This window comes from Myotis daubentonii, chromosome 4 (genome assembly GCF_963259705.1).
Source record: "Myotis daubentonii chromosome 4, mMyoDau2.1, whole genome shotgun sequence".
In the NCBI taxonomy this organism is placed as follows: domain Eukaryota; kingdom Metazoa; phylum Chordata; class Mammalia; order Chiroptera; family Vespertilionidae; genus Myotis; species Myotis daubentonii.
This window is the reverse complement of record NC_081843.1, coordinates 71,681,467-71,698,032: the sequence shown is the minus strand read 5'-3', so window position 1 is coordinate 71,698,032 and position 16,566 is coordinate 71,681,467. Positions and strand designations below refer to the sequence as shown.

The following is a 16,566-nucleotide window of genomic DNA, read 5'->3' as shown; positions in this document are numbered from 1 at the left end:
CTTTCCTCAGGCACTAGTCAGTTCCCTACAGGGCTCGTTATTGGCAGTCAGCTGCTCCGAGAGAGGCTGATTGCCTGGGAATGTCTTGCCTATCCATGTCTGACTGACCCTCCTTGATTCCATTTATTCTGATCTGAGGCTATTTGTGGGGAAGAACAGTGCACCATAGGATTTTGCTGGACTTTAGAAACCACAGTGATCACTGGGATCCCACAGAAAGAATGAAAACTTGGCTTCTAACCCGAGTTCTGCCAGTGAGTTCTGTGACTTTACAAAACTGGAGCCACAATAGAATCATCATCTGTGAGATGGAGGTGATGGCATCTATTAACTAACGGCCAGGAGCACTTATAACCACGGTCCAGGTGTTGTGTATAGACTTCACAAGCTTGATGTTTGATATTCCTCACAGTATTATTGACAATAAGTCTCCGAGTCACAGGTACTATTATTGTCCATGTTCCAGATGAGAAAGTCAAGGCATCTAGAGCTTAGAAAACTTGCTAAGATTATACAGCTTATATGGTAATAGGACTGGGGTCTAAAACATCTTTAATGATGATATTCAACCTCCTCATTCTTGGCCCTACTTCTTAAGGTAGTGAAAATCAACTAAGGAAATATATGAATAAGAACTTTGAAAACTTGTCAAGTGTTACTGAAAGTATCTTATTTAATAAAAGCCTAATATGCTGAGTGTCTGGTCATCTGGTCATCCATTCAACCAATCTGCTGGAAGCCGGTCCATCCTTGCTGCTTGACACAGTCGCTGCAGGATAGAAACATCTGCACAGCATATGTTTCAAGGGACCGTCCCTGTTCGGGCGCCATATGCCAGGGTCCAACCACAGCAGGTCCAGGGGTCCCCAAAGGCGTAGATGGAGTCGGTGAAGAAGGAATGACACGGAGACAGCGTTCAGTTGATCAGCAGCCTAGCCAGGATCTCTAGCCAGGATCTCCAGCCAAGTTCTGGTCTGGATCTCCAGAGAGGTTCTGCTGTTTATTGTCTTGTTACATCCGTATTTATACCAGTTGATTTTAATCCTGTCAATTTCTATTACAAAGGTTAGGGCGTTTCTTATCTCCATTCCAGGGAGTAAAGATTATGTATCTTAAGCATGATTGTTTGTAGTTAAAGTGATTAACTACCCGCCTGGCACTTAGTTAAGGAGTTTCATCCCCTCCCTAACTTCAGGGAAAAATCCCTACCTGGGGAAACAACCTTTCTCAGAGAGGTGACCTTGGTTAAAACACACAGCGCTAAGGGGAGCAAACATATTAAGAACAGTATGCCATATACGCCAGGTCCCTTGAAACATATGCTGTGCAGATGTTTCTATCCTGCAGCGACTGTGTCAAGCAGCAAGGATGGATCGGCTTCCGGCACCAATCAAAGCGTAATATGCTAATGATATGCTAAGGCCGCTCAACCACTCACTATGACATGCACTGACCACCAGGGGCTAGACCCTCCGACTGGTAGGTTAGTTTGCTGCTAGGGTCCGGCTGGGACTGAGTGAGATGGGCCAGACATGCCCTGGAGCCCTCCCTGGCTGGCCAACCTCCCGCATCCCTCCCTGGCCCTGATCATGCACTGGTGGGGTCCCCCAGCCTGGCCTGCACTCTCTTGCAATTCAGGACCCCTCGGGGAATGTCAGAGAGCCAGTTTCAGCCCGATCCTGCAGGCCAGGCCTCTAGTATGTTAGGAGACCTTCCTAACATACTAGTGGTAACTAGTGTAAAATAGTGTCTAGTTACCTGGCGGAGAGGCCCAAAGAAGTTTTGGGTTTCACAATGCACACATTAATGATTGGGTGGAACCTGACTTTTTTCTTCTTGGTCATCGCTCTAGAATTATACTCAGGGCAAGAACTGAGTGTGCAGCACCTGCTTCCTCCACGGGGATATGGGAGGCTTCCCGGGATATGGGAGGCTTCCCAGGATGTGAGGTGGTCAAGGACCAGCTGCGGAGACGGAGTGTCTGTCCCCGATTCCTGACTGAGCATGCAGTGCTGGCTAACAACTCATGTCCTCAAGAACCAGAAAGGGAGTTGCTGAAAGAAAAACTTAAGCAAGGTCATGTAAGGTCAAAAGCACAGATTTAAAAACGATGAACGTTTTTTAGTACTTGAAAACACAATGTTCAGGGAAAGGCAAATAGTTGGCAGACAGATTTCCAATGGAAGTCTTGTTAAACAGTCAAAGACCTACAAGTAGAGCATAATCCTAGTATCTGTCTATATTTTGAATTAAGCAGTTATAGTCTGAAGAATTCAGAATCCATTTTAAACATGGGAGGTAGGGAGTTTGGAAGAGTAAAATAAGCTCCTTTTTGAGTGACTTGCTAGGTTGCATTTCTCCTTTGTGTATCATTTACCACGCATTGCCTGGCACTTAACGGTTGCTCACTGAATGGTCATTGAATTTGCTTTGTTGAAATCAGGTCTCATGTTCTTTTTAAAAAATTGATTTTCTGAGAGGAGAAGGGAGAAGGAGAGATAGAAACATAAATGATGAGACTCATCAATCGGCTGCCTCCTGCATGCCCCCTACTGGGGATTGTGCGAGTGCCCTGACCAAGAATCCAACTGTGACCTCGTGTTTCATGGGTGGATGCTCAACCACTGAGCTACACCAGCAGGCCTCATGTTCTTTACTCTGCAGCGGAGCATGTTAACAGCTTTCACTAAAACCAGGACTGCTGGAGAAAACTCAAGTGTCAGAAGCGTGGGGGCTGTTGGGCTTCTCCCTCAGGAAAGGAGGACAGAGATTAGGGCATCTCAGCATGGCTTTACTTTAGCAGCGGTTCTCAACCTGTGGGTCGTGACCTCTTTTGGGGGTAGAACGACCCTTTCACAGGGGTCGCCTAAGACCATCAGAAAACACATATGTAATTACATATTATTTTTGTGATTAATCACTATGTTTTAATTATGTTCAATTTGTAACAATGAAATTGGGGGTCACCACAACATGAGGAACTGTATTAAAGGGTCGCGGCATTAGGAAGGTTGAGAACCACTGCTTTAAAGTTTCCTTGTGCTTCTTTGTAACCATCACTCCTGCTCTCCCACCTCTCTAGGTAACCACTGATCTGCTTTCTGTCATTACAGACTAGTTTGTGCTTTCTAGAATTTTATGTAAATACAATCATATAGTGTACGTTCTTTCCCTTTAGCTAGTGATTTTGATATTCTTCGATGTGGTGCATGTATCAAGGGTATGTTCCTTTTTATTGCTGAGTAGTATGTACGTCATATGCATATACCACAACTTTTTTATCCATCCACCTCATGATGGAAATTTGTTTTTTTCTCCTCAGAGTGGAATAGCTGGAACACATAGTACGTATATGTTTAGTTTTTCTTTTTTTAGTGTAAATCAAATTTTATTTTTTCCGTGCAATAAACATTAATATTTCAAGGAAAACTATTTTAAGTATAATGTTACATGCTGTTTAGTTTTTAAAGTAACTGCCAAACTGTTTTTTTAAAGTGGTTGTACCAGTTTCCTTTCCACCACCATTGTACGAGAATTCTATTTACTTCACATCCTCACCAACACTTGGTATGGGCAGTGTGGAACTGTAGAGAAAATATTTTTGTTTCTGCATGGCTAGTAATTTCTGAACACCTTTTACTGGAACTTGGGTGAAAAGATAAGCCTCAGGCTAGTAAGAGATTTTCCTCCTTAGAGGAATGTGTTTACAGGTCAAGTAATAATAAGCTCAGGGCTGTGGAGACATTCCAGGGCTTGGAAACCCAGAGAGGCTTCTGATCTTCCCCTTGGAGACATACATTTACATACCATGGTTTTGGGCCTGCAGCCATTTGTCCCTTTTTATAATTGATTTTTTTTGAGAGAGAGAGAAAGGAAGGGTGGGGGAGAGAGAGAGAAACATTGCTGTGAGAGCGAAACATCGATTGGCTGCCTCCTACACGCTCCCTACCAGGGATCAAGTCCACAACCCAGGCATGCACCCTGACCAGGAATTGAATGGCAACCTTTCTGTGCATGGAAGATGGACACACAACCCACTGAGCCACACTGGCCAGGGCAGCATTTGTCTTTTTTTCCCTCCTAAAGTATATTTTATTGATTTTACAGAGAGGAGGGGGAGAGGAATAGAAACACCGATGAAAGAAACATCGATCAGCTGCCTCCTGCACGCCCCCTACTGGGGATCCAGCCTGCAACCAAGGTGCATGCCTTTGACCAGAATCGAACCTGGGAGCCTTCAGGCTGAAGGCCGATGTTCTATCCACTGAGCCAAACCGGTTAGGGCCCATTTGTCTTTTTTATGGTGAACTATTTGCTCTCATCCAAAGACTAATGAAACTCACCTGCTTACATTCTGTGGCAGATACCCAGGATTCTTCCCTTCTTTCTTCCCAAAGAACATTTTTGGCACCGAGGAAGCAGATGTGTCTCTCCTCTCTCAGGAGGTGCTGCGGGACTGCTGCCGCTCTCCTATGTAAACTCCCAGATTCATAATGTTATGGGACAGGAACCAGACCCAGAGCATGTTTGCCGCGGGCTGGCCAGCAATGTGGGGGTTCTTGATTTTGTGCAGGAAAGATTTCACAATATGAGTCCAGGTGATTTTGAGAGTACTTTCAATAAAGCCGGGACAGTGAAACAAGGGAGGTCTTAGGATAGAAGAAGCAACAGGCAGGACTGCTTTGGTTCACTGAGAAGTCAGAGTAAAGGAGGCCTTGAAGACAGGTTCAGGGGGTGAGCCTGGGATGAGCTGCAGCTGCCCAGTACTCCCCTGGTTGCAAGACCCTTAGAATTTAGGAGATGCATGCCTGAGAGGTGAGAGAGGCTTGGGCATGATCCTGGGAGGGAGAGCATGCTGGGGTTCTTCCTCTTGAGGGTTTTAAAGCCTGAGAGTTTTGGGGAGGATCTCAATACAATATTCATCAGCTTTATGCTGATGCAGCAGAATGGGATTTACTCCCCTGCCCCTGACTTCATCGGTTCTTAGGTGTGCTTGGCACAAATGGCACTAATTGGATTTTTGTTATTTATATCCCTGAGTAGGATGATTTAAGCTATTTACCCTGTGGTTGAGGAGAAGTGCAAACCATTTACTCTTAAATGTCCTTGGTTAGGGAAGATAGGATTTGGTTATTTACTAGATGGTTGTAAACTGCGTGGCTGTTTAACTGTCTGTCTCAGTTTCCCTGTTCCGCTTGTCCTGGCTTACTAGCCTGTCTCAATAATTCTGATGCTCCTCACCTGCATTACCAATCCCAACATGTGCAGGGTGATATCTGGGTCTCAGCATGTGGTCAGGGGGAAGAACTGGGTTAAAAGGGAACTAATGTGGTTATTGTTATGAGTAAGTAATAATTTGTCTCTGCTCTAGGAAATCTCAAGTTAACTTTCAGGAAAATGTGAATAAATATAGATATTAAAAACTGAAGAGTAGAAAACAAACAAAAAACAAACAAAAAACCCCTGAAGAGTAGATATTTTTAAAAAGTTTGAGTCATTCTTATTACTGCACCATGGTATCTTATAGTGGGTTTATTTTATATTTTCCTGATGACTAATGATGCTTAGCATCCTTTCATGTACTTACTGCCATTTGTATATCTTCCTTTATGAAGTGCCTGTCTTTTGACCATTTTTAAGTTAGGTTTTGTCAGTATAACAAATGTCTAAACCTGTAAAGAATTTTGATGACAGTTTACTTGAGCTAATTTGAAACATAAGCTGGGGAACAAGATCTCGAATGCTCCACAAAATAACAGCTTTGCAGCTTCTTTGAAGCATTTGAAATTGAGGGAAAGTAAGAAAAGTTCCAAGGAAGTGGGGGGAAAAAGCAAAGTGGTGATTGAATTACAGAATCCTATATAATAAAAGCCTAATATGCAAATTGTCCCCTTGGGCGGTCATTCAACCGAGAGACCGGGAGTTTGACTGCTCGCTGTGACGTGCACTGACCATCAGGGGGCAGCGCGGAACATGGCAGGCGTTGGTGACATGCTGCGACCTCTCATTGGCTACCTGGAAGGGGGGGGGGTGACAGGGACAGAGGTGTGGTGAGAATGTGGAGTGTCTGCCGAGCTCGCTCTCACTCCCTCTGCTACCCTCCCCAGGGACACCAGGACTCACATGCCGGGGAAGCCCCCGCGCTCAGGTGCTGGGTGCCTGTGAGGACCCCATCCCACATCCACATGGCCTCTTCTGGGTGAACCAGGCTGCAGCTGCCGGGACCACAGGGGCCAGTAGGGCTCCCTGTGGGTTTGCGCAGGAGCCAGGAGAGAGTGTGCTGCCCACCCACTTCTGTGCGGCGCTGCTGGCCAGCCCAGAGGCCCATGTTGCACCCTGGCCCATGGGGTTCGGCCACGCTCACTGCATCTCCACGTGGGGACTCAGGCACTGTGACTCAGGTGGAGTGGGGCATGCGGGGGCCTGGGGGCCCAGGTGCTGCCCAGGGCTCAGAGGTCAGCTGTGACCTGCCCTTCCACACCAGATGCTTACGCTTTGATCGCTGGCTAGGACTAGGGATAGCACCCGTGCATGAATTTCATGCACCGGGCCTCTAGTATTTAATAAGATTGTGCGTTCTCTTGAGGATGGTTACACTTATTTCAAAGTTGTATTAACCTAGATCAGTGGTCGGCAAACTGTGGCTCGCGAGCCACATGCGGCTCTTTGGTCCCTTGAGTGTGGCTCTTCCACAAAATACTGACTTCTGCGCATGGGCCACGAAGTTTCAATCGCACTGTACGTGCGTGCCCACATGTGGTATTTTGTGAAAGAGCCACAATCAAGGGACCAAAGAGCCACATGTGGCTCGCGAGTCGCAGTTTGCCAACCACTGATCTAGATGCACAGAAACAATGGACAGGGCTTACTTAAGGCAAAGATAAACTTTTTGCTAACAAGTTATATGCCCAGGGCATGACTGCCCACCTTGACCGGCCCAGTTAGGAATTTATGATCAGATTACCCTGTGAGATTACTTTCCATAGAACCCCTTTTTTAGTGCATAGGTTGTCTTATTATTGTTGAGTTGTTAATGTTATTTATTGTATTCCGATACAAATTCTTTATGCGTATGTGTTGTGAATATTTTCTCCCATTCTTTGGCTTGTTTTTTTTTCTTCCTAATGATGTCTTTTGAAGAGCAAAGTTATTGAATGTAATAAAGTACAACTATTGATTTTTTTTATGGTTCATACTTTTGTGTTTTTTCAAGAAACCATTGTCTATCCAAATTTGCAAAAATGTTCTTCTATGTTTTTCCTACAAGTTTTTTAGTTTTAGTTGTTACATTTAGGTCTATGATTTATTTTGAGGTGATTTTCTAGTATAGTGTGAAGCGCTATATTGTTTCTGTTTTCTTAGGTTGTCTCTGAAATTTGACGATGCTGAAAATCCCAAAGGTCTTGAGATAAGGTAGGTATGGATACCACTTTGGAGTTCTATAGGTTCAGCACTTCAAGTTAGCTCCATATAATTTATTCATTCAACATGTAAGTACCAAGGGCCTGCTCTGTGCTAAGCAGTGACATGTGAAATGTCACAGCTACCTAATTACCCTGAAAAGCCGGTGGTGTTCTGTGATGGGATCTTATAGTCATGCTTTCTTTAGTTTTTACTAAAGCATCTGTAGTTTCCTCATTTAGGGACCGAGAGAACACATGAACACATGAACGTGAGAATGTGTAACCATTTTCACCTGAGCAGAGAATAAAATATATTTAAAACTCCAAGAGCTAAGGCTCCGGTTTGAAGTTATTTTCTGTATGGCTCTTTACAGTGAATCACACATCATTTAATGATAATGAAAAAGTGTCTGTTAGCTGAATCCCCCAGTGGACAGTTGGCACAGGCCTACGTTTTTCTGTGTTTATGTATGGAAGGATATAGCTGCCAAAAGTGATTTATCTAAGCAGTTGGGAACTGTTCTAAAGAAGGGGAGAGGGCAGCAATTTTAAGGGATTGCATTTTTTTCCTTATAAAAATACTAGAGACCTGGCACATGAAATTCATTTGTGGGTACGGTCCCTAGGCCTGGCCTGCAATCAAGGCCATCCTACCCAGCTGCCCTCAGCCGGCCCCACCCCCGCCACCACCCACCCCCAGTTCCCCATTTGCCATTGGGTGATCGGTGCTTGATGGCCAGGGGAAGGGACCCAGAGGTTGGCTATTCCCACCTGCTCGCTGGCCCCGCCCCCGCAGTGGGTGGCCATCAGGTGATTGGAGCCTGCCAGCCGGGGAAAGAGACCAAGAGGTGGTCAGTGCGCCTCATGGTGACTGGTCCAGTGGTCGTTCTGGTCATTCTGCCATTAGGGTGAATTTGCATATTACCTTTTTATTATATAGGATAACGTTCCCCTTCCTGTAAGACCAGGCTTTCAGTGGAGGTAGTGGCTTTGTCTTTAACATTACTTGCAAAACCAGCGGAACTTGTTAGGAGCAGTCTGCCTGGAGCTGTGTTCTATGAACTACTCCTGGTCTGTGAAAATGTAAGATTCCTCAGAAGAGGCATTCTTTGGTCAGACATGTTTGAGAAAGACTGCACACCATGTGCGCCTATTGGAGACTCACAGTGTAAATTTGTATTTAAATAATATTTTTTATTCTCACCCGAGGATATGTTTTTATTGATTATAGAGAAAGAGTAAGGGAGAGAGAGAAACATCGATGTGAGAGAGAAACACCCACCAGTTGCCTCTCATATGCACCTCGAGCGGGTATCAAACCCACAACCTAGGTATATACCCTGACTAGGATTCGAACCCACACCTTTTTGGTGTATGAGACGATATTCTAGTCAACTGAGCCACCCGGCCAGGGCTAAGTTTGTATATGAAGGTTCTGTGAAGACAAGCTCCTTAGGAAGATGGTTGTGCTTGGTGACTTTGATTCACCTAGTGTTTACCACCTTCAACTTTGGAAAGCTCTCTCCTCAGAACACTTGTCTGCATATAATGGAGCACCAATGTTTCACTGCCCATATTGAGGTAATGTAATGCATGCACTACCTTTCAGAGAAACTTTATGAGAAAAATAGAATCTCACAACATATCTAAACACATATACATATCTGTTTGATATAGAAATGAATATTCTTTTATTCAAATCATACTTCCCCCCCCCAAAAAAATAGCTTTCTGACTTTTTTTCCTGATGATAAAGATATATGGCAGACACTGTCAGTACCCCATCCGTATCCCCTTGGGTGTTTCCATTTGAGAGCACTATCGTCCACCAGCTCTACTTTCAATTGCCAATCTTTCTTTGTCTGAAAGTTTTCTCTGGCCAGTCAGACCCACCGCCTCCCCTCCCTACCCCAGAAATCCTCAGCAAGTGACTGACAGGTGTAGAAATATCCCAGCTCCCTCACCTTCTGGTGATAACTCACAAGCATGTGTTCCCCTTTGGAGCCCGGCATCCCAGGGTTCCCCATAGGCATTAGGCCCGTTGCCCACGGTGGAAACTCGCTTGATAATTTGTCCTTTTGGCTGCCTTCCATTCTTTTTTTTATTTCTCTTCTCTCCGTCCTACATCTTTTGAATGACTAAATTACCAAATTCATTTTGGACCACCTTCCAAAAATACTTCTTGTATTTATATTCTTGTCTCAGGGTCTGCTTCTGTAGGAGCCCAAGCTAAGACAAGGTAATAATACATGTCCATTGATAACAGAAAATTCAGAAAATATTGAGATATGGAAGATAAAAGTCACCCATAATTCAACCACAATTTATAATCACCATTAACATTTTGATCATGTATTTTTTATGTGAAAAATGATCACAGCAAATGTACATTATAATGTGTTTATGGCTGGAGAATATGCAATTCTACAATAGCTAAGAATCAGGGCTCTTGTCTGCAGATTGAATTCAATGCTCAGCTCCAATACTTACTCTCCGAGTGAACTTGCACAAGTTATATATTTAACCCCTCTGTGTCTTAGATTCCTCATCTGTCAAATGAGGATAACAATATTATCTCTCTTTATTGTTGTAGTGGAGATGAAATAAGATGTATATGAAAAACATAGAGTACTCAACACAAAGTACCATTACTGTTAATTTTGATCATTATTTCTTTAGCTAATTCTATATTGATGTCCACTTAAGTTTTTCTCAATGTTTTTAGCAATAATAAAATCAAGTGTTAATTCCAAAACAGAAAATAGCCAATATTTTTGTGTTTTTCCTTTTGTAGGAATTGTATTGCTACAATCTGGGGGGCTGCCTGGTCTTTTGCTTTCATTCCCACCCAGCAGGAAGCTCTCGTTCAGAACCATGCCAGATTCTCTTTGAACCACTTCTTCTATCTGACAAAAGAGGGCGAGATTGCTCTGTTTATAGATGATGTTCTTTGTCAGCAAGTGTAAAAGTGCTTTGGGGGTAATACTGTTTTATATTTGTTTTCAGATTCACTCTTACCAATTACAACAAGTTTTCTCTGCAGAGCTGGTTTAGTTTGCACCGAGTTGACATTATTTTTAATAATTCAATCCAAGCAACTTTTAATGCAACTGGCATATATGCTCCGTCAAGTTATTCCTACCACTGCCAGCACGTCAGCAGCCAGCAGCAGTATGATGCCTTCTTGCTGCCCAGCGACATGGATTATATGTCAAGCCTGTGGGAGGTCACTTTCATTGATTTCCAGGTAATAAACTATTATACATGCTCCTGTGTGTTTTGTGCCAGAGAAACTCAGTATTTGTTTGAAAACACCTGACATAGAAACATAGGTGTTCAAGGGAAAAAGAGGAGTGGATACGTTTAAAATAGTATTTCTTTTTCTTTATCCTCCAAGTCTAAAGTGTGAAATGGAATAGGATAGTCTTTCCTCTCCCTGCATACTCCCCATCCCTCTTGATTTTACATTTAGGTTTATCCATTCACTAACAGATTATCAGTGAGGAATGCCAGCAATCTAAGCCCCAGTGAGTCTGTGGCCCAAAGCCCAGTCACTGACACTTCTGGAGTGAGAAGCCCTTCTAGGGAAAGGAATTACCAGACAATTATTTTATTTCCTTCAGGGAGTGGAGCAGTGATCCTATCAGGGCAGATAAGAAGTATATCTATAGTGTGAGTGACAGCTTTGGCAGTTAGCGTAGGAATGGAGCTGTCAGCCAGGGAGTCAAAAATATCTCAGAGATCCTCTTGAAAGTATTTGGGGAAAGGCATGGGGTCATAAGAGGTTCCTTTTCACCACCAGGATCTCAGGCTCAGAGATATCTGTCAAGTTCTTTTGTCCTGTTTACCTGTGAAAAAAGCTTTAACTTGTTCTTGCAACTCACTGAAATAGCAGGCAGGGTTGTCCCTTTTCCAATCTTTCACGTATATATTTACCCCCTCCCCCCAGCTTGGAGAGGTATGGTGTTGATGAGAGGCGATTTGGCATAGGGAAGGAACTTGCATTTTGGAGCCTGACAGTCCTGGTTTCCAATTACTTCTCAGCCACCTGGGCAAGTTACTTCACCTTCTCAATTTCAGATCTATCTTTATGGGTGTAAAGAATTCATGGCCTAATATATGTAGCAACACCAGGAACGTGTCAGGCGTGGATTAACAATACTACTTACGAGTCCCATCTGTGTGTCAGCCTGTTGCAGTTATTTTTCCAATGAGGTGACTGGAGCACTGATTTGCATCATTTTTCAAAATGACATAACTGGTAAATGGTAGAGACAGAATTTGAATTCTGGACTGTTTGGCTCAAAGACACTTTAATACATATTAAACATATACTTACTCTATTTCAAAAATATATATACACACACACAGTATATATATCTTGTCCCTTTAAAAGAGGAGCAGGAAGAAAGGGCAATGAGGTGGTAATAATGAAAACAAGGAATAACACACACAGTTTCACCTAATTAGAACAGAAGAAGTGACTTATTTTTACAAAAATATATTTTTATTGATTTCAGAGAGGAAAGGAGAGGGAGAGAGAGATATAAACATTAATGATGAGAGAGAATCATTGATCGGCTGCCTCCTGCATGCCCACACTGGGGATTGAGCCCACAACCCGGGCATGTGCCCTGACCGGATATTGAATCGAACCATGACCTCTTGTTCATAAGTCGATATTCAACCACTGAGCCACACCAGCTGGGAAGAAGTGACTGATTTATGCCTCCACCTTGTTCCAGAAAGGACTTAAGATGACTCATACACATACTATGATAAACATAACTTTGCAAAATAGGCAAAGACATGAAGGTTAAGAAAACCAAAGGAAGAAAAGATCAGTTAGATCTGGTGAGGTTGGTACATAGAACCACAAGACCATCTGTGCGCCCTGGCTAGAGAAGGCTCAGTCATTTGATCCTGAAGCTTTGGAGCAGCCAGAATAAGAAAGACTCACCCAGTTACGTGCTCGTGGGGTTCGTAAGACTACTAAAAGTGTGTGTGTGAGGAGTACGTCCATCCCTGGTGCTGTGCAATAAATACGTGCCAACATTTTGGACAGCAGCCTTGGTGTGAACACAGCAATCTCCAGTCCAGAAAATGGATGGAGAACATATCTTTCAGGCAGTCTCTGTAGATACTGTTTGATTCAACCAAGTCTTGTTAAGAGTGACATGGCAGTCAGTGTGAGGACATTCTCTTGGGCTAGAGTTGCAGCGTCAGTGAGTTCATCATTTGTAATTGAGGAGCTTGACTTCAGGCATTGATCTGGAGACTGGCCACTTTACCTCTTCATTGAGGGGGCAGGCCAAGGGTCGCAGAAGCCGGGCCAAAACTCTCCTTCAGAAGCTGTTTTGGATTCAGTCTAGAGCACAGACAATTGGACGAGCAAGGCCCCTAAGGTCTGTGGCATGATGAGTGGTTACAAGCACTTTAGCATGGAAAAATGCTACCGTGCCCACTTACATCATAAAAATGAATTCTCAGTAAAGCACTCATGGATAATGCGATTTCCTGATGTACTTCTTTAAAGTTAACTAGGTGACTGAGTGAAGTGACACAGTGCAGCGTTACGTTCTAAAAGCCAGCTACCTGTGGGGCTGCCTTCCACAAAAGGTTGCTCCCTTCAGAGTAGTTGCTCTGCAGCCTTGTTTCTTTCATTGTGATAGTATTTGGATGTCAGGGCCAGTTGTTGATTTGAGCTCTCCTTGTTCCAACTAATTAAACCACTTCATTGTGCATATGGGGAAGCTTTCCTTTCTATTCTCTGGGTAGGATGCAAGGAAGGACTGCTATACAGCTCTTCCAGAAACAGTACCAAGTCGGTAGGGCACAACAGATAAAGAGGGAGAGGTAGTGATGGGAGGGAGAAGAGACAGACCACACCAGGAGTTATGGGGTAGTGAGCTAGGAAGTGACTCTGAAGCCAGACTGCCTAGGTTTGAATTGTACCTTTACTATACATAATGCCGTGTGACTGAGCAAGTTACTTAACTTTTCTGTGCCTCAGTCTCCTCATCCATAAAATAGGACTAGGATAATAATGTACTCACAGGCTCCTGTAAATATTGAGTTAAGGCAGCATTAAACCTTAAATAACTGTTAGCTTTTATTATTTTCTGTTTTATGTCATTGGAAATCATGTTATCTTCCCTTAAAAGAGTCTTCCTGTCTAATTTCTATCAACAGAATCAAAGGTAGACCAACTAAGACTTAAAATTCTTTGTGAAATTTATACTAAAACATAAAATTTGAGTGTGTTTGAATTTTAGAGACACTACAGCAGTTGTGGTTTTACGTGAATGAGAACATTTCTTAGAGTCTGATTAAAAGAAGTTTTATTTTAGATCCTTGGAATAAAGGTTTTATTTCAGAGCCTTGAATTTCATGAGCTTCTTAATTATGGCAGTCATACATCCTAGAGGAGTTTCTGGGTCAGTCTTGATTTAAAAGTCAGTTTCACTGTCCTGTAAGCACACTCATACTTGTTAGATAATGGGCTTAAATTATTTCATAAATATGGGGCTAATTAGAGGTCCAGAACCCCAGCCTGACTGGGAAATATATCTTAGGAGAAAATCTGTCATTTCAGCTCTTCTTTTTTTCTTTTCTTTTTTAAAAATGTATTTTTATTGATTTCAGAGAAAAGGGAGGGAAATGGAGATAGAAACATCAATGATGAGAGAGAATCATTGATCAGCCTCCTCCTACACGTCCCCTACTGGGAATCGAGCCCGAAATCCGGGCTTGTGTCCTTGACCGGAATTGAACCCTGGAACCTCCAGTCCACAGGCTGACGCTTTATCCACTGAGCCAAAACAGCTGGGGTGTCTTCTCTTTCTCCTGACAGATCCAAGGCTTTACCATGAATGGGGCACAGTTTGCCAAGGCCCGAGACTGTGCCTCTCCCTTCTCACCAGCTATTCTGATTGGCCTGGCCATGTCCTTGATCCTGCTGCTGGTTCTGGCCTACGCCCTACACATGCTCATCTACCTGCGGCATCTGGACAGGCACTATGATTTCATCACCTCTCCGGCCCACTTCCCCCAGCTGAAAGCTCCAGATGCAGCAGAAGAGAAGGAGCTGCTGAGGAGCCAGGGAGTTGAAAGCTATGAACTGAGAACCCAACAGATCTGCAAAATGTACGTGTAGTAGCCAGGCATCCTCTCCTACGAAGTCCACAGGGGGCTTAGAAAGGAGTTGTTTCTATTCTGTGTTGTTGGACTTCTGATGCACAGTTTTCACCAAATGGCTTGATTTTTTAAAAAGTAAATACATGTAAAAAATACATAAGTATCCACTCACCTACTGAAGTAAACTTGGGGCAATGAAAAAGAATTGTCAGGAATCCTACAAAGATAAATATGATGGTTCATTGCCCCAAAGCTACCTTGAAAGCAAGTGGATGTTTGAAGTTAGGGAGATGAAAAAAACACAAAAACACACACCAATGCAATATAAAGAAGGGAAAACACTTGTTCCTTCTTGCCTGTGCCAGTTTGGATGTGATAAGTGTAGAAATAATAAATCCAAGGTTATCTGGAAGATCTGAATTTAAAATACTTTGTAACATAGTTTGCATTTTTCATAAATTATGTCACAATTTTTTTAAAAAAACTAGTCTTTTTTTCTCATTCATAGACCTGTTTAGTGGGACTCCTATCAGTATAGTAGATCACTTTATTCAAGGGTTTTCTTTCTTTCTTTTTTTTTTTTAAGAAACTAAACTTTGAAAAATATATGTATTTTTATTGATTTCAGAGAGGAAGGGAGTGGGATAGAGAAACATCAATGATGAGAGAATTATTGATCAGCTGCCTCCTGCATGCCCCCTACTGGGGATCAAGCCTGCACACAACTTGGGCATGTGCCCTGACCAGAAATCAATCCATGACCTCCTGGTTCATAGGTTGATTCTCAGCCACTGAGTCACACCAGCCGGGTTCAAAGGTTTTCTTGTCACTTATTTTGCTATTCAGAGGAAGCCCAGTTCAATCTGTGAAGTAAGGGTAGTAATCCTGGGAGCATTTTTACCTTTTCTATCTGGTTGTGATGTGAAGGTTCACCCTACTTGTCTGATTTAGACCTCCATTAGCTCCCCTGGGTGCCACTTGAAACAAACAACTGAGCTAAGTAAGAACAGTGTATTTGCTTGGCAAACACAGCTTCAAGGCAAATCCCCTGAACCCACTTCCAATGAGATAGTATCCCCTAAACTCTTCTTGAATAGGAAATCTGTAGCCACCACTAATCTTCTGTCTCCCATTTTCTTCCATATGGATTTCCCCATAATCTTTTTCAGTTCTTAGCAGATACTGGAGATTGGCTCACTCTGCATCTTCACCAAAACCTCTCTAATAGGCCTTCTGTGTTAAAGAGATCTTAACTATAAAAGGTACACTGCATTTGCCTAACAAGGTTTCTATACATGACCTTGCTTCAACTGATACCCTCGCACAAAACGTAGAATGCAGATAGGAACAACGTGGGAAGCGGCGGTGGGGTGGGGGAGTCGGGGAGGAGGGTGGTGTCAGGCACAGGGAAATCGGATCTTCAGGGCAGTTGTGCAGATGGGTAATCTAGTCTCAAGTAGCAAATGACAATGGCTGTGGGATTTCTGATAGAACAGTCTCATGCTGGACTTTCTTCTTGCTGCATTCTTGATTGTGAATATAGGTTTGGTTCTAGCCCTCTCAGAATTATGTAAGCTTCCAAAACTGTATGGTGGATTCCTTTCTGTTTTAATAACAGAATTTAATCAATTCTGTTTTAATAGGTTGTGTAGTCTACAACCAAGAGTCTTGATTTATGTACTTATTAGTAGAAAAGATGATTGTAGGGAACAGACCTTCAAGAAAATGGGAATCTGGGATTATCTGACTCTGTTTGACTTAAAACCAGTGAGGATTCTGTTAGCATTAGAGAATAGAAAATTGATAGCCCATACCATTCCTTAATGAAATAGATTTGCACTGTGGTCGCCTTGATGGTCCAATGGTGGTACAGATGGCTGCTGTGTTAGGTTATAGGCCCATGAAGAGTAAACATAATCTACTGTTCAAATAGGGGGTCACTTTTGAAAGTGAAAGGGAGTGTCAACAATTGCAAGATAAGATACATAAACAGGATGGTGCCACACAAGTTGGGATATAAAATCAT

The 16,566-nt window shown here is 43.0% G+C and overlaps 1 protein-coding gene across 1 annotated transcript in view; it reads left to right on the top strand.

The window, feature by feature from the left end:
* Positions 1 to 15,883, top strand: part of LOC132233457 (V-type proton ATPase subunit S1-like protein) — a 44,114-nt gene extending 28,231 nt beyond the window's left edge. Inside the window, exons 6-8 of the mRNA XM_059694173.1 lie at positions 7,363 to 7,413; positions 10,410 to 10,650; positions 14,257 to 15,883. Of these exons, the coding sequence (XP_059550156.1) occupies positions 7,363 to 7,413; positions 10,410 to 10,650; positions 14,257 to 14,559 (595 nt within the window). The 3' untranslated portion in view covers positions 14,560 to 15,883. The remainder of the gene's footprint in view (positions 1 to 7,362; positions 7,414 to 10,409; positions 10,651 to 14,256) is intronic.
* Positions 15,884 to 16,566: the final 683 nt, after the last annotated feature.